The 23,015-nt window shown below is 44.2% G+C and overlaps 1 protein-coding gene across 1 annotated transcript; it reads left to right on the forward strand.

Annotated features, from left to right (window-relative positions):
• Nucleotides 1-264: 264 nt before the first annotated feature.
• On the forward strand, nucleotides 265-7,228 carry LOC146342632 (vomeronasal type-2 receptor 26-like). The gene is made up of 4 exons (XM_084807948.1): nucleotides 265-1,092; nucleotides 3,486-3,713; nucleotides 4,708-4,834; nucleotides 6,327-7,228. The coding sequence occupies exons 1-4, from the start codon at nucleotides 265-267 to the stop codon at nucleotides 7,226-7,228; spliced, it is 2,085 nt and encodes a 694-aa protein (XP_084664074.1).
• The last annotated feature ends 15,787 nt before the right edge of the window (nucleotides 7,229-23,015 follow it).

Genomic DNA, 23,015 nt, shown 5'->3' on the forward strand with positions numbered 1-23,015 from the left:
GTTGTTAGCTTAACAGGTGTCATTTTCGTAAGCAATAGAATTTAGAGGCATATAATTGCTGAACAGTTCATTTTGGGGTTCCCCTTTAATGAGTGAAGGGACCATCAGATATCCCTGCTCCCATTCTGAAATGTCTGTTGCTGTCTTTCTTTTGCTTTCCTTGCTTTCCTTCTTTTCCTTCTTTTCCTTTCTCCTTTTTAGGTTTCATATGGCTCCTTTGAGCCAGCAGTGAATGATCAAGCCAATTTCCCTTCTTTTTATTCCATGGCCCCCAAGGAAGAACTTCAATACCAAGGACTTGTCCAGTTATTTTGGCATTTCAGATGGAACTGGGTTGGACTCTTGGCTACGGACGATGAGGGTGGAGAGCATTTTTTGCACACCATGGAGCCCCTGCTTTTCCAGAACAAAATCTGTTCTGCATTCAAAGAAACAGTTGAAAAAAATCTGTTTATATTTGATATGCAACAAATCATGTCTGACAAATGGAAGCTTTTCACAAATATTATGGAGAGCAAAGCTAATGCAGTTGTAATATATGGAGAACCTCCAGCCATTATATGGCTGGAAATTTTTATATATGGAAGCAGGATAATTCCACTAATATTTTCTCAGTATAAGGGGAGGTTCTTTGCAGCAAAAGTATGGATAACAACAGCCCAAATTGAATTCCAATTAAATCGCTTTATGCTAGCTGCTGGATTTGATGTACAAATGTTCCATGGTGCTATCTCCTTTACAATTCCATCAAGGGAGCTTCAAGACTTCCCAGAATTTGTTGAGCTTGTCAATCCTTCCTGGGCAAATGAAGATGGTTTTGTTCAAAATTTCTGGGAGCAAGCATTTGTGTGTTCACTTTCAAACTCAATTATGAGTCACACAGGTCGAAAATGTACTGGAGAGGAGATGCTGGAAAGCCTTCCTGGGGTTGTTTTTGAAATGAGCATGACCGGCCACAGCTACAGTATCTACAACGCTGTCTACACTGTGGCCCATGCCTTGCACACCATCTACTTGGCTAAAGTCAACCACAGAACAATGGAGAGCACAGTCAGACTGTCTCCTCAGACTCATAGTGTAGAACCCTGGCAGGTAACCTGTGCTTACTGATGGAAGTCAAACGTCATGGTCTAGATACTGGACAATGGTGTGACATGCAGTAGTCAGTGTCCTTATTGCCTCTAAATGCTAAACGCTGTTCCATTAATGGTATAGCTAACACCTATCTCTTTTCCTTTTCTTATCGTCAGGGTTGGGGACTTACATTTATTAGAACTCCCTATGCAGGAATGGTATGGTTCATACTTCCCTCCCAGACCATGATTTTACCGATTATCTCTCTCTGAACCCCCACACCCACACCACAGCTTTAGGACTCAGCTTAAAGGAAATTGTGCCAATACGGTGCTTTTATCCATATTCCATAAGTACAAAGGGGATGAACCTGCATCTGGGGAGAGAAGTATTAAACTTCCTCTCCTCTTGTGGTGGTTCCAATAAAAACTGGACACAGATACAGACACCATCCATTGAAACGTAGCACAGTGTTTAGCTCTCAATCTCTACAAAGCACCCAAGATGTCTTGCTCATCTTCTCAGTTTTCTTCCCTTCCTTGCCAAATGTGAACAGCAGACAGGCAGAGGGTTGTATCCAGACTAGAGATGTTAAGTCCTGGAAACCAAGCAGAAAACATTCAGGGGAGAACGAGTTATGTACTGTTTTGTTTTGTTTTTCCTCGAGGGATGTTTTTGTTTTGTTTTTTTCTGAAAAACTGGAAAAATTGAACAAATTTACATAGTAACAAAAAATCTGGTTGAATGGACAAATAAAATATTGAAGACTCAATACTGAAGAGTTTATATGTTGCAACCCAGCCTTCATCCCCCCCCCACAAATAATTTCTAAAAACCATGCAATAAAACTTTGCTGTGGAAGCTAGAGAAGCAACATTTCTGAAAGTAATGAATACATGAGAGGGTTGATGTTTTAAAAACCTCTCTGCAAGATTCCCAGCATCATAAATTCTTCCTTTCCTAATTAAACTTATTGATCTAATGTATCTTTTAATGATAGACATTTAGGGATGCTCCAAGTGATGCCAAGATTCCCAACTTTTCAATAAAGTCACCATATCAGAACATGGATGAAGTTCATGAACATTAATGTGCATCCCTCGCAGTTGCGTTTCTGTGTTTGTTGGCTTGTTGTAGTCATTATGGGAAAATGTGGCAATATGGTTGCTTAACCTTCCTAATAAGGGAGAGAATATTCCCCAGTTAAATCAGATCTCAGTAGCTTTTCCTCCAGATCAGATTTCCCCAAGCTAGAGAAGCAATATTTCTGAGAGTAATGAATTCATTGGGGGGGGGATTTTTTAAAAACCTCTCTGTAAGATTCTCAGCATCATAAATTCTTCCATTCCTTCTTAAATTTCTTCATCTCATGTAGCGTTTACTGATAGACATTGAGGGATGCTCCAAGCGATTCTCAGATTCCCAACATTTTAATAAAGTTGCCATATCAGAACATAGATGAGAATGTATGTACATCCTTCACAGCTTCAGTTTCTGTGTTTGTCAGCATATTGTTGTTAAATATGGTTAACTATTGCAATATGGTTGCTTAACATTCCCAATAGGTGAGAGAATATTCCCCATTTAAAACAGATCTCAGTAGCTTTTCCTCCAGATCAGATTTCCCCAAGCTCTGCCCTACAAACACGAAAAGGTTTAGGAATTTCCCTAAACTTGCTTGAAAACATGAACAGATGCTGTCAACTAGTCTTCCCGTGCCTCCGATCCTCCTGCTTCTTCTGGTCTCTTCCATGATTCAGATGTTTCAGGAGCTATTTGTTGAAGTTCCCTTTGGTCAGACATAAAATAGGAACCTAAGTGATATTATGTAGAACTTCCTTTGCTCATGAACTTATCATGTTTGGTATAATGAATATTAAAATATCCTTTATCAAGGCAAGAATTACAAATCTACTGAATTTACTTCTAAACGTGTTCAATTGTGATGATAATTTGATGGGCAAACCGATTTATATGTTCTATATTTTATGTTCATTGAGCAGCCTTCCCCAACCTGGTGCCTTCAGAAATGTTGATCTGCAATTACCAGCATTCCTGACCATTGGCCTTGATACGTGGGGCTGATGGGAGCTGAGGTCCAAAACACCTGAAGGTCAACAACTTGGGAATGGCTATCCTAAAGCAACAGGGTGACCTTAAATTTGTAAAGAAAACTACAAATGTAAGTATTGCATACTTTCCCATTTTTCCCAAGACATATATTTTCCAAAGTTCTCCTTGCAACACCTTCACTTGTTGAGTTTACAGTGACTGATTATTTATCAGTCTTTCCCTATATCTACTACCAAAATGAAGATATTCCCCCATTCATGGTAGGCTATTTGAACAATCTGAATGAGAATATTACACAACTTGATAGACCATCAGATTCTCTTTTTCTCTCCAAACAGCTCCACTCACTGATTCAGACAACCTCATTCAACAACAGTGCTGGAGATGAGATTACAATTAATGAACATGGAGAATTTGAGGGGGGATTCGATATTACAAACATCGTCACCTTCCCAAATCAGTCCTACGTCAGGGTCAAAGTGGGAAAGCTGGATCCTCACGCTCCTCCAGGAAAAGGGGCCACCATTCATGAGGACAGGATCAAATGGCACAGAGACCTGACCCAGGTAGGGAAACGACTGCCATTCTTTAGAAAATGCATCATTAATTTAAAATTCACTGCAATACGGTTTTGAGAAAGAGGGAACATCGCTTTTTGAAGGAGTACATTGAAATAGGGATAGTGGGTATTCCACATAAAAATCGACAAGATAACAAAATTGCAATATCTAGATGGGACATGTACTGACCAAGATGGTCTAGTGGCTAACAAAGGAGAGATTTGTTTATTGATTTATTAATTTGTATCCCACCTTTCTTCCTCTTTAAGGAACCCAGGCAGTGTACATAATCCTCCTCCTCCATTTTATCCTCACAACAACAACCCTGTGAGGTGGGTTGGGCTGAGAGTCTGTGACTGGCCCAAAGTCTCCCAGTGAGCTTCCATAGCTGAGTGAGGACTAGAACCCCAATCTCCCAACTCCCAGTCCAACACTCCAACCACTACATCACACTGTTGCCCATCATTACTTTCATGAGAAATCTGAGCCAGCCTAAGAATGGGAATTCAAATCTTCTAGATGCTTTGTACAACTTGTACAATTTACCACCTATGCACTTAGACAACTAACATTCCATGTCATCGGCCTTTGTGTTGACTGGTAGAAGATCTGAAGGTGTGATGGATTCTCCAAATGTTCCTTTTATACTATGGTCTTGCAGTAATTTTGGACTGGTGCCAGCCCTTTCTCTGTCTAATGTCTCCTGCAATCTTGGTTACTGTAAGAAAAAGGTGTGGAAGGAAGAAAAGATCATGTTGCCCATCATTACTTTCATTTGAATTCTGAGATATGGATCTAGTTAATGGTGCTAAATGGAATCCAAGCTAGTTGTATCATTGATCAGACGAGGAATGGAAATTGTAATCTTCTGGAGTTCATAGGAGAAGTTGGCACTTCATGTGAAATCTGTTAAGGATCATGGGCCTTCCTGTTTACTGGTGCATTCTCTGATGTGAAATGAATTCCTCAAACCTTTCTTAATACTAAGCTCTTCGAATAGGTGCCACCACTTTCTCATTGTACTGACAACTGCCCTCCTGGTTACAGCAAGAAAAAGAAAGAGGGGGAGAAATTTTGCTGCTATGATTGTGCTCCATGTCCAGATGGGATGTTCTCAAACCAGAATGGTAGGACATATGATAACAAGATGCATTTTATTTGCAAGCAACCCTTCCCCATCTTTTGTTGTCAATTACATTTTTGAGAGATTTGAACATGCTATAGATTGTGCACTGAACTCTTCATTTAAAGATCAAATGGATACATATGATTTTAATGAAATTTCCTCTTGCCCTCTTGAGGGAAACCGTTTTAGAAACATAGCTAACACATTTTAGCATTAATAAAAGTCAAGTTACCAGGGAATTCTGAAGTAGTCATAGCTTCTCCTGTGTGAGCAGGAAGATAAAAAATGACTTTCCTTTAATGGTATTAACATTCCTGGCCTTTGTGGAGAAGAGATTAAAGAAGGTGTTTGCACCTGCACCCCAAAGGAAGTGTTTGGGGAGTTTCAAATGAGCAACAGTTTTGCTGGAGATTGCCACAGTATGAAAGTAAACATAATAAGAAACTCCCTCCCTCCAATGGGAGTGCTCTATTGTTCTATAGTACTGAAGCTTTGTCCTTCTAATTCAGCCTCTTCTGAGCAAGCTCCCCAGCTCCAGGCCTATGTCTAGTCTAACACATAGCAATGTTCCCTCATGGCCCTCACATGGATCTGTGGAAGAAATTCTGCTGACCTCATTCCCATGCCCAGGTCTTGCATTCTTGTGTCAGTGAGTTGGCCATGCCTCACATGGAGGTCCTTTCACTATTCCCTTGAGCCTCTTGTCTTTGAGGGAGCAGGTCTGAGGAAGCCTCCCTTCTCCTTTAAAGGGGCCTCAAGATAGTCATCCAATTTTGAGATCTGGTTATCTTCCCCTTGAACCTGCACTGAAACTGCTGACTGTTACTTAGGGATGTCAGAGAATTTCACCACGAATCTCGGGGAGGCCGAATGCCAGCGCATTCAGTCCCCCGAAATCGGTGGCGAAACGGTCTGCCCCCTCGCCCCCCCCAGGATGGGACTTACCTTCGGCGAATCTTCCTGGTGGTGGTGGCTCCAGTGGCAGTTCGGCAGTGGTTCGGCGGCGGCGGCAGCCAGTCTTCTGACCAGCTGCTGCTGCCGCCATTTCCAGTTAAAAAACAAACAAACAAAAAAACGTGATAGGCTACGTAAAGATTTACATAGACTATCACAGCTAGATTTTTAAAAAACACTGTGATAGGCTATGTAAATGTTTACATAGCCTATCACGGCTGATTTAAAAGAAGAAAAAAAAGCACGGTTATGCAAATGGCGGCGCCCATGGGCACCGCCATTTGCGTTCCTTATTTTGGCACGTCTTAGTCTACGTAAACATTTACGTAGACTAAGACGGTGAAAATAAGGTGAAAATAAGAAAATAACGCAAATAGCATAGAAGCACATTGTATGAAGCACATTGTATGGAGGTTTATGCATCCTCCTATTGTAAACAATAAAATACTGGGTGTTAGCAGAATGTCTGGTACAGCTGCCTTAATCGTGAGAATATATTTCTTTTGGTTTTTATACATTAATATATGTTTGTTCCTCAGATGTGGAAACTTGTGTCAGTTGTCCAGACAGTTATTATCCAAACAAATTCCACGACGATTGCATTCCTAAGATTCCAAATTTCCTCGCTTTTAAAGAGACACTGGCCATTGCCTCAATTTCTTCTGCACTTCTATTGTCTCTCATCACAGCTCTGGTGCTTGGCATCTTCATTAGGCACCGGGACACTGCCATAGTCAAAGCAAACAACCGAAACCTCACCTACATTCTCCTCATCTCCCTCCTCTTGTGTTTCCTCTCTTCCTTCCTGTTCATTGGAAAGCCTCATCAGGTGACCTGCCTTCTTCGACAAACGGCTTTTGGCATCATTTTCTCTGTATCGCTCTCAACCATCTTGGCCAAAACTGTATCTGTGGTTCTGGCATTCATGGCTACCAAACCAGGATCCCAGATGAGGAAATGGGTGGGGAAAAGGCTGGCATATTCCATTGTCATCTCATGCTCCAGTATTCAAGCAGGGATCTGTGCTCTGTGGCTAGCAATATCTCCCCCATTCCCAGATTTGGACATGCACTCTATGACTGAAGAAATTGTCCTGTTGTGTAATGAAGGGTCAGTCCTCATGTTCTCTTGTGTCTTGGGCTACATGGGCCTCTTGGCCGCTGTCAGCTTCACTGTGGCCTTCCTGGCCAGGAAGTTGCCTGACAGTTTTAATGAAGCCAAGTTCATCACCTTCAGCATGTTGGTCTTTTGCAGTGTGTGGCTGTCCTTTCTTCCAACCTATCAGAGCACAAGAGGGAAGTACATGGTGGCTGTTGAAGTTTTCTCCATCTTGGCCTCTAGCACTGGGTTACTGTGCTGCATATTTTCCCCCAAATGCTACATTATTGTGCTGAGACCTGAGCTGAACAACAGAGAGAAGCTAATCTGTAGAAGGATATAAATAAGAGTTTGTGGTTTCATTGATCTTCATGGTTTCCTGTAGAAAAAGATAAAAGTAATGCAAATCCTATTCTGTTCAATTTCAATTCGTGGACAACCTGTCATTTGCAAAAGAGTAAATCAGTCCAAGAGACTAAGACATATTTGACTAACATACAGTCACTGCTTATATTCAGAAATACAACAACCCTCAAAATTTACTATTTAAAACTGAAGGCCAAACCATCTTGGCTTGTCATACATTGAAGCAAACAAAATTTCCGGGTTTGAATTCAAAGCCCCTTGTGTCACTTGCAGAGCAGAATTAATATATTTTGCCTTTCTAAAAGCAGCATAATAATCCAGTCTATTTAATAACATCTGTACCTTATCCCTTCATGTTTCCAACCTCTTTTTCTTTACGAGTCGAAGAATATATTTGAGTCTCAAATCATATTTCTATACATTCTAGCAGAAAGTGAATTCTATCTTCTACTGTCTTACAGCTGAACAGACATAGCCAATATGGCCTGGGCAGCTTTTGAAATTTCCATCTCCTTCCCTGAAGGGAATACAGTTCAGTCGACATTTAGTCATAACAGGCCGTAATGTATAGGGACTTACCTGGTTGGCCAGATATTGTGTCACCTGATTAAATGTAGTTGGCAATCCAGCATATATTTTATTTGATCTCCAATTAGCCACGTTGGCTGCATCCACTTGCCATGATGCTATCCTCTGCTTTATGACCGATTTGGCCACGTCATCACCCTTTGATAAAAGAAATTCATATAAGAAACCAATCTGGGTCACATTGTCTCCCATTCTACCTGAACATGACCTGGCCACATAATTCATCTCTTCAAAAGCAGACTGAAGCAATGGTGAAGTTAGCCATCTAATTTTTCGTGATAGTATTTATGTAGCCTATGTAGAGAGCTTCGGCTATTGGGCGATATAGAAATGAAATAAATAAATAAAATAGTAACATTAATATTAAGACAATGTAATGCTCAGAAAAGTAGGGATGTCAGAGAATTCCGCCACGGACTCCAGTGAGGCCAGATTCTGTAGAATCCACCCCCTCAGAATCTGTGGCAGAGTGGATTCCCCCCCTGCCATCCCATGGAACTCTCCCGGGATGGAGCTTACCTGACGGTGGATGTGGTGGCTCCAGTGGCTTTGGCGGCAGCGGCAGAGGATGCGGTGGTAGATGCAGTGGTGGCTCCTCTGACTGGTCTCCCGGCCACTGCCAGGCTGCTGCGGCCGCAAATGGCGGCCATCCTAGCAGCATTGGGTGGATGCCTTTTTCATGATAGTATTTATGTAGCCTATCACAGCAAAGAGCAGGGGTGCAAATGGCGGCCACTACACCATTTGCGCTGCTGCTGTTTGGCATGATACGCTACATAAGTATTTATGTAGCGTATCACAAAAAAGGCAGCCACACAAATGGCTTAGCGGCCACCATTTGCGTGGCTGCCTTTTTCGTGATAGGCTACATAAATACTTACATAGCCTATCACGGCTGGCAGCCACGCAAATGGTGGCCAGTGTAGCAGCCACCATTTGTGGCTTCAGCAGCCTGGCTGCAGCCCGAATTCCAGCTGCGGCCAGCCGCGACCGGTGGCTCCATGGAGTCGTCACGGAGCGGAGCTGGCTGGGGAGGATTCCGGGGGGAGGGGGAATGGAGCGCCTCCTCCCCCCACTGCAAATGGCCCCAGTGGAACCAGGTCAGTGTTTCGTACACCCCTACAGAAACGGTCATAAGAAAACAATACAGCAGAAAAACACAACACATGGGTTAGGAAAGGCCTCACAAGGATATACATATGATAGCTTCCTCAGTATATACCTAACCGACCCCTCAGGCATTCCAAGGAGGCCTTATTGCTCATTTCACGTCCAGCACAGTGTCACCAGGCAAGAGCACATAAGCAGCCCTTCTCAGTTAGAGCACACACACACTGGCAGTTTCTACCACATTTCAAGAGGAAGGAACTGGTGGCAACCTTGAAATGCTTCTTGAAACTGCATTTGTTCACTCAGGCTTTCCCTGCCTTATACTCCATCTTCCCACTGCTCTGACTTATTGCTTTAGTTGTAATATTTTTAATATATTTTCATTGTTTTCCGCTATGTGTATATTGGCTTCATATTGTGTCACACTTGTTTTTATATAAATCAGTTCTAATTCCTGGGATGTCAAGCAGTATGGGAGTAGGAAATGAATAAAATAACTAAGAATAGCATTGAAATGGCAGTACCAAACCAATGAATGAAATTTGATTTCTTGGATTGCTAGTTGTAGACCTGATCCTAGTCCTGCATCTCTCTCCAATCCATAAACTATTATTAGACTAATCCACTGCAACAGACAAAATTCATATCTACCAATCCGGTCCGGTGGACCGTGTCTCCATCAGAGCTAGCCAGTGCAGTATGGCAAAGGTCCCAGGTGTCTCCAGACAAGCCACACCAGGTGGAAAGGAAATGGAAAATATCCAAAAGTATCTCACAGCAGAAGGGAGAAGTAGTAGCAGAGAAGTAGACATTGTATGTACGCAGTACCTCCTCTTCATCATCACCAGGTGACAATGTAAGTCTGCTGCATTGGTACCTGACAGCAACAATGGAATGGAGGATGAGTAATAAACTAAGGCTTAATCTCAACAAGACTCAGATGCTGTTTGTGGATGGTTCTTCTGACCAGATGGAGGGTGATCAACCTGTTCTGGAAGGGGTTGTGGTCTCCCTGAAGTAGCAGGTTCACAGTTTGGGGGTTTTGTCGTTGTCACTGGAGACTCTGGTGGCCTCAGTGGCAGAGAGTACCTTCCATCAGCTTTGTTGGTGACCCAGCTAAGCGCTGATCTGGAGAGGGAAAACTTGCCCTCATAGGTCTATGCTCTGGTAACCTCCAAGTTAGATGACTGCAGTGCACTGTATATGGGGCAGGCCTTGAAGGTAGTTTACAAGCTCCAGCTTGTGAAAATATGGCAGCCAGGTTGACAGCAGGGACCAGAAGTTCTGAACAGATAACACCAATTCTGGCCCGCTAGCACTGGCTTCTTCTATGTCTCCAAGCCTAATTCAGCATGCTGATGATGACCGATCAAACCTGACAAGGCTCAGGACTGCACTACATGATGGAGCTGCTCTCCTTTATAATGGTTTTAAACTTTTGTAAAGTACCCAGACTGCTTTGGCTATTAGGCAGTATAGAAATGTAATACATGTAAACAATAAAAATAATATTAATGCATATGTGCTGTGTCTAAGTAGGCCAGGCTTCATGGACCACTGCATCCCAATCAACATAGATAGCATTCTCTTTCCATATCTCTGGAAAGCCTCAGTTCAGTCACTCAAAAGTACGGATGTCAGAGAATTTTGCCACGAATCTCGGGGAGGCCGAATGCCAGCGCATTCAGCCCCCCAAAATAGGTGGCGAAACAGTCTGCCCCCCCGCCCCCCCGGGACGGGACTTACCTTGGGCGAATCTCCCTGGCAGCCGCCATCATTTGCGTCCCTTTCTTTCGCCGTGATAGGCTACGTAAAAAATTACGTAGCCTATCACAGCAGGGGGAAAACCCCAGCATATGCAAATGGTGGTAGCCGCCGCCATTTGCATATGCTGGGTTCCCCCCCCCCCCCGTGCCGTGATAGGCTATGTAAATACTTATGTAGCCTATCACAGCCTCCACAGGGACACAAATGGTGTCCCTGCATTAGCCATGATAGGCTACGTAATTATTTACATAGCCTATAATGGCTGAAGAGGAGCAAGCAAATGGCGGCCGCAGGACGGCTGCCATTCGCACAGCAGCGCAGACGGGAGCAGGTAAGTGCTCCGTTTCGCGTGCCTTTCGTGGGGTGGGGGCGGTGGGCATTTTGTCCTGCATGACTTTCATGGGTTGGGGGGGCAGGGCCTTCGTTCCACAATGGTTTTCGGGGAGCTGAATGCACCGGCATTCTGCCTAAGCGAGATCCGTCGGGGAATTCTCTTGACATCCCTGTATCTCTTCTTCTGGCAAGACGTTGCAAAAAGCTGGTGGGGTGGATGGAAAGAGTGATAGAAAGCACACCCTTCCACCTCCATTCTTCCTCTATTCCATCTCAAGCTGGAGATCATGGGATACCATGACTTCATCACTTGATTTTCCTAGGATCTTGCCATATGAAGAGATGTTGACATCTCAGGATCGCAAAAACAGGCACATTTTTATCATCTCTTGTAGGCCTAATATGGCATTATATGAATATGGATGGTGGAATTTTGCATATGGCCAACATGACTTCCCTTGGTTTTTAGGATCCTGTTCATCATAGTACAAAATTCCAGTGAATAGTGAAAAACATGGGATACCAAAAGGGTCCATGTTAGATGGGACACAGGGTGTTGGGAACTCTATCAGTTAAAAGTTAGACTAGCATATATATATATATACATATATATATATATATATATATATATATATGTATATATATATATATATATATATATATATATATATATTTGACCATCCAGCATGTCTCCTATAAATGCATCACTTGCTGTTCTGTTTTTTTAATTGATTTATATTCTAGTACAGGATTGTTGTTGTTCAGTCGTTAAGTCGTGTCTGACTTTTTGTGAACCCATGGACCATAGCACGCCAGGTCTTCCTGTCCTCCGCTCTCTCCCGGAGTGTGCTCAAGTATATATAGATAGCATCGGTGATGCTATCTAGCCATCTCATCCTCTGCCATCCCGTTCTCCTTTGCCTTCAATCTTTCCCAGCATAGGGCTTTAACTTTCTTTTTTCCTTTTTGTATTTGTCTTGTTTCACATTTGCAAAGGGAGGAAAACATCAGCTCTAGAAGTGACATTTCTATGCCAAGCATGCTCACCTCTTCATTGACTCCATTCTAGGAGTCAGTGTGGATCATCATGAATGTACCTACTTATGTAAACTCCCCACCACCAGCAGCAATGTACAGGAGATTTCTTGCATTGGCATGGGTTGGACTAGAGGACCTTTGTGGCCCTGTCCATACCCATCGTTCTACCTACTAGTCCTTCCTTGCCATAGGGGGCAGCAGAATGGAGCAAGGAGATCAGACAAAATGTTTGTTTCAGCACTTCTGCTATGGATGTTGCATCATGGAGTCCAAAAACATTGCAGACGTGTTTATCTCCCCTGTAATTATCAACATTGCTATAATTGATTTACCTGATCAAAGAGCTTTCTAGGAAAAAGAAAACCATCAAGCAAGTCTGAAATATTTGTAAGTCTAACAAAGGGATGTTGACTGCTAGGGATCATGAGAACAGAGAACCAGAGCTCTGACATGTTGATCCCTTTCCCTCTTCCATCGTGCACCTCACCCTTCAGATGGTGACTCTCCATGGGCATTGAAGGCTTGCTTTTGTAACACTGTTGAGCTTAAGGATACAGAGGACACATGTCTCCTCACTAAGTTGCATTTCAGAGTCAGCTGCTGCACACCTTTTTCAAGTCAGACTGATGTGAATAATTACATTGATTTGGAGAGAGACAGGAGACCTGACATGTACAGGAGAATTTGCCCTGAGGATGGTGCTGCTACTGCTACTGCTACTGCCAAATGCAATGTGGAAAGTGCATGCTATTAAGTGCAGTGGAAATGAGCCTCCATACATTCCACATGAGTGGTACCAGCCAGGGGACCTCCTCATTGGTGGGATGGCATCTCATCTCCATCACTTTCCCCCCAAGGTTTTATTCATCAGACATCCTTCTCAGGATACAATTAACATACCCACATAAGGAATCTTCCCAGCACACCCACCACAAAATGATATTTACTGTTATTTTAGTGATTCTTCATATTTGCATGACTGACCGCAAAGTACTTATGAATGTGGTCAAGAAGGAGAGTAGATCTTTTTAAAGAAATACAAGGATGGTGTGATGTTGGATAGGCTGCCTCTTCCATAGGGTGATGTGATAGCTGGAATCGCCTTCATCCATTCCTAAATGAAACTAAGGAATGTGAAGATAGGTCCACAGGACATTATGAAGTTTGATGTTCACAGTGGTGGAGCTAGGGAGTTGTACATGCTGTACTTAACGATCTTATGGGGGAGCTCTATAGATGTCCAGCTGTATTACTTCACTTGTGAAGAACATAAATAACATTTCTGTGGTTTCCGGACAGGTCGCCAGGATAGTCTGCTGCAGCAAAAACAGAAACATTAGATTCTTGTAGCACCTTAAACTTAAATACGTTTATTGTGGCTAAGCTTTCATGGACACTGTCCAGTTTATCATGTCCATGAAGGGTTAATCTCAATCTGGCAGACCTGTATATGCTTGGGGGGCTGAGGGGAGACGTGACCTGTGTTGTCAGACAGAAGTGACATGCAAAACAGGACAGTCATGATTGCCCTAACGATCACCATTCACAACAAGTTCATAGGGGATAGCACAGACATCACTGCAAGACCTGCATAGGCAACGTCCTGTATTCCTTCTTAGATTCATTCATTTGAAGCTCCGAAAAGCTAGATGCTGAAGGTGCAAGGAGATCTCAAATTGTGTGAAGCAGATGCAGTTTTGGAAGCACCTAGAAAGTGGCAATGGTCAAAACACTGGAGCATAATGCTGTGACACCGTGGATGTTAGTAGTGGAAAATATATAATAGAGAACAGCATAGATGGAAATATTGAAAGTGAAAACAATGAAATACAAGAAAATGTTTCATCGATTCTACCCAGATGTTTGCATAAAAAATTATATCTGACATGTTAAAATATGATCTGAGCTGAACATTGACAGCGACATGCCTAGTATTAGGATATACAAGCCCCAAAGCACAATCCAGCAACATGTAACCATCTGGCCCATCTTTTCAAAGGCACTTAGTTTATGACTAAGTTTGGGGGATAAAACAAACATCTTTGCAACATCTGTGTAGGCCGACTTCCTGTATTCCTTCTTAGAAACATTTGTTTCAAGCTATGAAAAGAGAGATCCTGAAGGTACAAAGAGATCTCACAGTGGGTGAAGCAGATGCTGTTTCAGAATCACTCAGAAAGTGGCAATGGTAAGAAAAAAAAACCTGGAGCATAATGCTGTGGCACCGTGGATGTTAGTAGCTGAATATATATAACAGAGAGCAATATCAAAAAAATGTTGAACATGAAAACAGTGAAATTCAAGAAATGTTTGATGTATTCTACATAGATACCTCCATTAAAAATGATATCTGAGATGGAAAAAAATGATCTGACCTGAACATTGACCGGGACATGCCTAATATTAAGATTTACCAGCTCAAAAGCACAATCCAGCAAAATGTCACCATGTTGTTCTTCTTTCCAAAGGGACTTAGTTTATTACTGTATCTTCTATTTATGCTCTCTCCTTATAAACAAACAGCTGAACCTTTCAAATCTTGAGTGGACCTGTAGTGAGATAAAATGAGTTTGTACACTCTCCCATGAAACAGGATGTCACTTTTTTTGCAGGTTATTGACAAATTTCTACCAGCACATCCAGGCTTTTGTGTTTGCCATTGATGAGATCAATGACAATCCGAACAACTTGCCAAACATCACTCTCAGGTTCTACATCTATGATAGCTACACTGATTCAAGTAGGGATATATGAAAGTGACTTACCTTTCGCAGATTATGTTGATGGTGGTGGGGGAGACGTTCCGTCCCTCCCCCCGGAATCCTCGATGAAGGGGGGAGGCGATCCGTTCCTCCTCCCCAGAATCCTTGATGGCCAGCTGTGCTCTGTGGCAGCTCCACGGAGCAGCCGGCCAGGCCCAGCCCAGCCCAGAGCCATCCGCAGCCAGATTTCTGGCCATGGAGGGCTCTGGGAGAAAAAAAAATGCATACGCAAATGGCGGGGGCTACGGCCGCCACCATTTGCATTCTTTAATTTTGGCCGTCTGAATCTAGGTAAATATTTAAGTAGACTATGACGGCGAAAATAAAGGGGAACGCAAATAGTGTAGCGGGTGTTATTTGCATCCCTTTTTGATTCACCGTTTTAGCCTACATAAATCTTTACATAGGCTAAAATGGCAAATCAAAAAGGGACGCAAATAGCACCCACTACGCTATTTGCGTTCCCCTTTATTTTCACCGTCATAGTCTACATAAATATTTACGTAGATTAAGATGGCCAAAAATAAGGAACGCAAATGGCGGCGGACATAGCCACCGCCAATTGCGTACGCTGTTTTGTTTTTTGTTTTTTAACCCAGCCATGATAAGCTACGTAAATCTTTATGTAGCCTATCACGTTGTTGTTTTTCTTTTGTTTTTTACAAGACAAATGGCGGCGGCAGCAGCCGGTCGGAAGAGCAGCCGCCGCAGCCGCCGCCGCCGCAGCTGCCGCCAGAGCCGCTGCCGCCCCAGGTAAGTCTCATCCCTGGGGAATCCACGGGGGCAGGGGGGGCAGGCCGTTCCGCCACAGTTTTCGGGGGGCCAAATGCACTAGCATTCAGACTCACCGAGATTCGTGGAGGAATTCTCTGACATCCCTAGATTCAAGGATGACCTATCGCAACACTTTGGACTTTCTCTTTAACTCCCATCAGTTTCTCCCCAACTATAAATGTGGCTTTCAGAAAAAATGTCATTGGGGGATTTAGCTCTGATTAGGGATGTACGAAAGTCACTTACCTTTTCAAAGGGCGACATTCGCGGTGGGCGGGAGGCACTCCGTCCCTCCCCCAGAAATTCTCTCTGGCTGGCTCCGCTCCACGGAGATTCTGCGGAGCCGCCAGCCGGAGCCACCCACAGCTGGACACTGGGCGCCGCCATCCAGAACATCTGCCCCAGTTAAGCTTCGTCCCGGGGGGAATCCACGGGGGGGCGGGGGGGCAGGCCATTCCACCACTGATTTCGGGGATCCAAATGCAAGTGCATTCGGCCTCACTGAAATCCGTGGCGGAATTCTCCACCATCCCTACGCGTCCATAGCAAAGACAAATTCACATCCATTTTGTTGCTTTTAGATGCTGGTTAGAACTCCTCATTTATAGATGCATGTCCTCCTAAACTTTCCATCAAACTTTAACAGCCCTTATTCACCTTTTCTACTTGTTCCGTTTAGGGATGGCAGAGAATTCCGCCACAGATCTCGGGGAGGCTGAATGCCAGCGCATTCGGCCCCCCAAAATCTGTGGCGGAACGGCCTGCCACCCCCCTGCCACCCCCCGCGGATATCCCCGGGACGAGACTTACCTGGGGCAGATCTTCCAGGTGGCGGCTCCGGTGGTGGCTCCAGCGGCGGTGGGGCAGCGGTGGCTGCGGCAGCCGGTCTTCTGACCGGCTGCTCCCGCCGCTATTTCCTGTGTAAAAAAAAAAAAGATGTGATAGGCTACGTAAAGATTTACGTAGCCTATCACGGCAAGGTTAAACAAACAATTAAACAAACAAGGTTAAAGCAAACAACTGAAGACTCACCTACATTCTCCTCATCTCCCTCCTCTTGTGTTTCCTCTCTTCCTTCCTGTTCATCTGAAAGCCTCATCAGGTGACCTGCCTTCTTCAACAAATGGCTTTTGGCATCTTTTTCTCTGTATCACTCTCAATCATCTTGGCCAAAACTGTATCTGTGGTTCTGGTAGGGATGGGGGAGAATTTCTCCCCGAAACTTCGGGGGGCCAAGTGCCAAGACATTCGGCCCCCCGAAATCGGCGGTGAAATTCTCCGCCACCCCCCCGGGATAGGACTTACCTTTGACGAATGTCCCTCCCGGCAGCGGTTCGGCAGGTTTTCGTCAGGGGTGGGGGCGGCAGCCGGTCTTTCAATCGGCTGCTGCCGCCGCCATTATAAGTGAAGTAAAAAACAAACGAAACCCCATGATAGGCTACGTAAAGATTTACGTAGCCTATCATGGCTAGATTTCCAAAGTCAGCAAATAGCGTTGCCCTTATTTTCGCCGTACTCTACGTAAATCTTTACGTAGACTACAGGGACCAAATAATGAACGCAAATGGCAGCGCCCCATGGGGGCCGCCATTTGCGTACGCACTTTTTTTTTTTTCCAAAGTCACCCGTGATAGGCTATGTGATGATTTACGTAGCCTATCACGGCTGACTTTGGAAATCTAGCTGTGATAGGCTACGTAAATTGTCACGTAGCCTATCACGGGGGCGTTTTTTTTGTTGTTTTTACTTTTTTTTTCACGGCTGGGTAGACGGGGCACTTCTACCCAGCCTGAATTTTGCCGGCGAGGGATGGGGCGCCTCCCCCCCGGCCTGAATTTTGGCCGGGCAAGTCGGGGCACCTCCCCCCCCTCGCATGAACTTCAGGGGGAGAACCGAAGTGCCTCACCCCCACCACGAAGCAAGCTTCAAGGACAGGTAAGGGACTTTCGCCCATGCCTAGGTTCTGGCATTCATGGCTACCAGACCAGGATCCCAGATGAGGAAATGGGTGGGGGAAAGCCTATCATGGCTGGGTTTAAAAAAAAACACACAACATGATAGGCTACGTAAAGATTTACGTAGTCCATCATGGCTGGGTTTAAAAAACAAAAAACAAAAACCCGCGTATGCAAATGCTGCCAGTGCCACATTTACGTAGGCTAAAACGGCAAATCAAAAAGGGACGCAAATAGTGCCTGCTACGCTATTTGTGTTCCCCTTTATTTTTGCCATTATACTCTACATAAATATTTACGTAGGCTAAGATAGCCAAAAATAAGGAACGCAAATGCATACGCAGTTTTGTTTTGTTTTTTAACCCAGCCATGATAGGCTACATAAATCTTTATGTAGCCTATCACGTCATGTTTTTTTGTTTGTTTGTTTTTTACAAGACAAATGGTGGCGGCGGCAGCCGGTCAGAAGATCAGCCGCTGCAGCCACCACCGCCGCCTGGAAGATCCTCCCCAGAAGCATCATAATACACTAAAGAGGGTTGTGGGTGAGAGCCTAAAGGTGGCAATGTGAGGAGAGACAATGACCAACGCACCTGACCTGGTGACTAGAAGTAGGATCATAAGGTAGTATATGTGGCTACCTAGCCTTTATCCCCCCCCCTCTAATTTCTAAATCCATGTAATAAAACTTTTCTACATTAATTACAGAAGCAAAATTTCTGGCAATAATGAATACGTGGGGGTGCTACTTTTTTTGATCCCCTCTGTAAGATTCTCAGCATCATAAATTCATCCATTCCTAATTCAGTTTCTTGATCTAATGTCTCTTTTACTGATAGACATTCAGAGATGCTCCAAGTGATGCTCCGTTTCGCAACATGTGAATAGTCACCATATCAGAACATAGATGAGAATGTACATTCTTAACCATTTCAGCTTCTGTGTTTGTCAGCTTATTGTACTTAAATATGGTTGCTTACCATTCCTAATATGTGAGAGAATATTCCCCAGCTAAATCAGATCTCAATAGCATTTCCTTCAGATCAGATTTGCCTACATTCTGCCCTACAAAAAGGAAGCACTTTAAGAATTTCCCTAAACTTGCTTGCAGACATGAGCAGATGCTGCAGACGTGTCTCCCTCTGCTCCATTCCTCCTGCTTCTTCTGGTCTCTTCAATGATTCAGATGTTTCAGGAGCTATTTACTGAAGGACCACCATAACTGTGGTCACAGGCAGGGGGAGGTATGGCGTTGGGGGATTAACAGGCCAGCTGAGGAGAAGAGGGGCTAGACACCTTACAGCTGTCCCCTCTTCTGGTTCTTCCCCCAACCTGATGGTTCCTGGCAGCCTTACCAGTCTGCCCTCAGGTCTGGTGGTGGTGCTGCTGAATGCCAGGTTGGCGCAAAATAAAATCTCCCTCATCCATGATTTGATTGTGGATGAGGGGGCTGACCTGGTATGTATTACTGAGACCTGTGTGGGGGAATTGGGAGGGGTCACTCTCTCCCAGCTGTGCCCCCCTGGGTACTCGGTGCAGCACCAAAACTGACTTGAGGGTCGGGGAGGGGGGGTTGCCATGGTCTATAGGAATTCAATCTCCCTCTCCAGGCTTCCTGCTCATTCGAGTGCAGATCTTGAGAGTTTGTACCTTGTGTTGGTTACCCGGGACAGATTAGGGATTCTGTTGGTGTGCTGCCCACCCCGCTGCCCATCAGACTCCCTGCCTGAGCTGACGGAGGTGGTCTCAGACTTGGTGTTGAGGACCCCTAGGATGATGGTCCTGGGGGATCTCAACTTCCATGCCAAGGCCGCTGTATCCAGGGCGGCTCAGGACTTCATGGCCGCCATGACAACCATGAGGCTGTCCCAATGTGTCATTGGCCCAATGCATATAAAAGGACACACGCTTGATCTGGTTTTCTCGACTGGTCAGGAGGATGGTGATCTGAAAGTGGAGGAATTAACATCTGTTCCTTGGTCATGGTCAGATCACTTCCTGCTGAGGTTTAGACTTCTGGCAGCCTTCCCCCTCTGCAAGGGTGGGGGACCTATTAAAATGGTCTTCCCCAGAAATTAATGGATTCTGATGGATTCCAGAGGGTCATCCATCAGAAAGATCTGGGTAAAAAAAAAAAAAACGCGTACGCAAACGCCCACCGCCATTTGCATTCCTTCTTTTTGGCCATCTTAATCTGCATAAATATTTACGTAGACTATGACAGCGAAAATAAAGGGGAACACAAATAGCATAGCGGGCTCTATTTGCGTCCCTTTTTGATTCCCCGTTTTAGCCTACTTAAATCTTTACATAGGCTAAAACGGTGAATCAAAAGGGGATGCAAATAGTGCCCGCTACGCTATTTGCGTTCCTCTTGATTTTCACCATCATAGTCTACATAAATATTTACATAGTTTAAGATGGTAAAAAGAAGGAATGCAAATGGAGGCGGCTGTAGCCGCCACCATTTGCGTACGCATTTTTTTTTTAAACCCACCCAACCATGATAGGCTACGTAAAGATTTACATAGCCTATCACGTCTTTTTTTTTTTCTTTACACAAGCCTGGAAATGGCGGCGGTGGCAGCCCGTTGGAAGACCGGCCGCTGCCGCCGCCAGAGATGCCACCGGAGCCGCTGCCACCCGGAAGATCCACCCCAGGTGAGTCTCTTCCCGGGGGGGATCCACAGGGGGCAGGGGGATGGCAGGCCGTTCCGCCATGGAGTTTGGGCGGCCGAATGCAGTGGCATTCAGCCTTACCGAGATCCATGGCGGTCACCGAGATCCGTGGTGGAATTCTTTGAGATCCCTAGCATTTTTTCTCATTTTGCCTGGTACATAGGGATGGGCGAAAGTCCCTTACCTGTCCTTGGAGCTTGCTTCGCGGTGGGGGGGAGGTGCTTTGGTTCTCCCCCCGAAGTTCATGCGAGGGGGGGGAGGTGTCCTGCCTTGCACAGCCAAAATTCAGGCCGGGGTGGAGGCACCCCATCCCTCGCCGGCGAAATTCAGGACGGGTAGAAGTGCCCCATCTACCCGGCCGCAAAAAAAAAAGTAAAAAAAAAAAACAACACCCCCGTGATAGGCTACGTTACGATTTACGTAGCCTATCACGGCTAGATTTCCAAAGTCAGTAAGTCCCATCCCGGGGGGGGGCGGGGAGCGGAGAATTTCACTGCCGATTTCGGGGGGCCGAATGCATTGGCACTCAGCCCCCCGAAGTTTCGGGGAGAAATTCTCCCCCATCCCTATTGGTACATATATTTTCCAAAGGTCTCTTTGCAACACTTTCACCTGTTGAATTTACAGGGATTCATTATTTGTCACTCTTTCCCTATATCTCATACCTAACGGGGGATATTCTCCATTCCTGGAAGGCTATTTGAACAATCCAAATGAGAATATTTCAACATTGTATAGACCATTTGATTCTCTCCTCCTCTCTCCACATAGCTCCATTCACGGACTTAGACAATCTCATTCAACAACAGTGCCGGAGATGAAATTACATTACATACATTACAACGGGGAATTTGATAGTACAAACTTTGTCACCTTCCCTAATCAGTCCTATATCAGGGTCAAAGTGGGAAGGCTGGACCCTCACACTCCTCCAGGAAAAAGGGTCTCCATTCATGAGGACAGAATCAAATGGCACAGAGACCTGACCCAGGTTGGGAAACAACTGCCATTCTTTAGCACATGCATCATTAATTTGATATTCACTGCAATGCGGTATTGGGAAAGGGGGTAAATGCATTTTTGAAAGGAGTCCATTGAGATATGGACAGTAGGTATTCCAGCTGAAATGCAAGATAACAAAAATGAAAGATAACAAAAATGAAATATGTAGACAGGACATGTTCTGACTAATATGGACTAGTGGCTAACACGGGAGAGATAATGTTGTCCATCGTTATGTTCATGTGAAATTGACATTCCAATCATTTTGATGCTTGTGGTACATTCAGTTGGAGGAAAAGGCTGTTCCACATATAGGATTTAGACGGACAAAAAGCCGTAGAGACCATCTAGTACACTCAGATATTGATCTATCTGCACAACATGTAACTTCACCTTATGGGCTTTACAAATGTGGGGGCTGCTCTGTATGTGATCTTTCCTTACCAGTCGAAGTCTTCAAACATCCCATGGATCATCGACATTTTGAACTGCATCTTTTTTCCAATTGTGTAACCAAGCAAGTTATCTATGTTATTATTTACCCATGTGGGTTATTGTATGTAGGAAAACCCCCTCGTACCATTTGAACTAGGATTATTGAACATTGGTCCAAATTAAGAAACCACGTTTTGGATGCAACATTTTTCAGAACGGGCTCGTACGCATGAGGACTTTAAGTTCCTAGTTATAGATAGAATTTATTCTCATAAATACAATTGGACAGATTATAATAACTTACTGCTATGTAAGGAGGCGGACAGTGGATCTTCATACTACAGTCTGTGATCCCTAAGGGTTTGAATGTTTCCCTGGATCTGGCATCTTTTGTGTAATATATAAAGGCATTTGTTTGGGGGATATTGTTCTGATGGCATATGAAGCCAAACACTATACCTTTGACAGCAATGTGGATGACTTAGCCTTTTTTCAACACTGGGTATTTAAAACCTGCTCCAAATTGGAATGCTCACAGCTGCCAACTCAACTCATCAATGTTAGAGCAGGAGAAATTCTCAGCCTGTGGTCTGAGGTTTCTTTGGTTGCTTTTTGTCTCAGTTCAAAGAGTACTGCAGTGATACTATATGCTTTAAGTGTTGTTCTTTCTTAGCTCTGGGAAGCTCTGTGAGATCAGATGCAAGCTGTGCCAGCGGATTAAGCGGCTTCATTCGGAAAACTATTCTGACTACAATACTGCCGCAGCATATTTTGTTGAGTCTAAGGATGGTGAGCTGAAACAATTTCCTTGCTTATAAAGTACAGCCCCACTTTCATGGAAATAATTTTGATAAGATTATGGTAACAATTTTTAACAAGAACATTTGTGTTTATTTGAATAATGTTTTTCTACCTGTACATATGAGGATAATGACTGACAACTAATGTGAATATAAATATAATACATCCTGTGATAGCAGCAAAGATAGCAAATGTTTCTACAAGATACTTAAGGGCATGGCCACAAAGGAGAAATCAAGGAAAGGAATATGGATTGAGTAAAAAAGGAAAAGAAAAACAAACTGAGGGACGGAGCCAGTTTATGAAGACATAAGTTGCCTGACTACCCCAGAGAGTATAAGGAAGTTTAGTTGTCCTGTCATACTGTTCCAGTTTTGCTTGTGTGTGTGTGTGTGTGTGTGTGTGTTAGGGGTGTCGTGAACATTTGTTTCCAGCTTCGTCTTTGATGATCGTCTTGCAGTTCGGTCTCCCGAACTGGAGATCGCGAACCCTCCCTCTCACCCAGCACTGCTTGGCTGCA

This window comes from Heloderma suspectum, chromosome 6 (genome assembly GCF_057233095.1).
Source record: "Heloderma suspectum isolate Gila_16-S chromosome 6, 16-S_ref, whole genome shotgun sequence".
Classification (NCBI taxonomy): Eukaryota; Metazoa; Chordata; class Lepidosauria; order Squamata; family Helodermatidae; genus Heloderma; species Heloderma suspectum.

Bases quoted from the DNA above. Each gene is read 5' to 3' on its own strand.
- LOC146342632 (XM_084807948.1), top strand. From the start codon at position 265: ATGGCCCCCAAGGAAGAACTTCAATACCAAGGACTTGTCCAGTTATTT. The intron at 1,093-3,485 runs GTAACCTGTGCT...CTCTCCAAACAG, and splicing joins ATAGTGTAGAACCCTGGCAG to CTCCACTCACTGATTCAGAC. The intron at 3,714-4,707 runs GTAGGGAAACGA...CTCTTCGAATAG, and splicing joins GGCACAGAGACCTGACCCAG to GTGCCACCACTTTCTCATTG.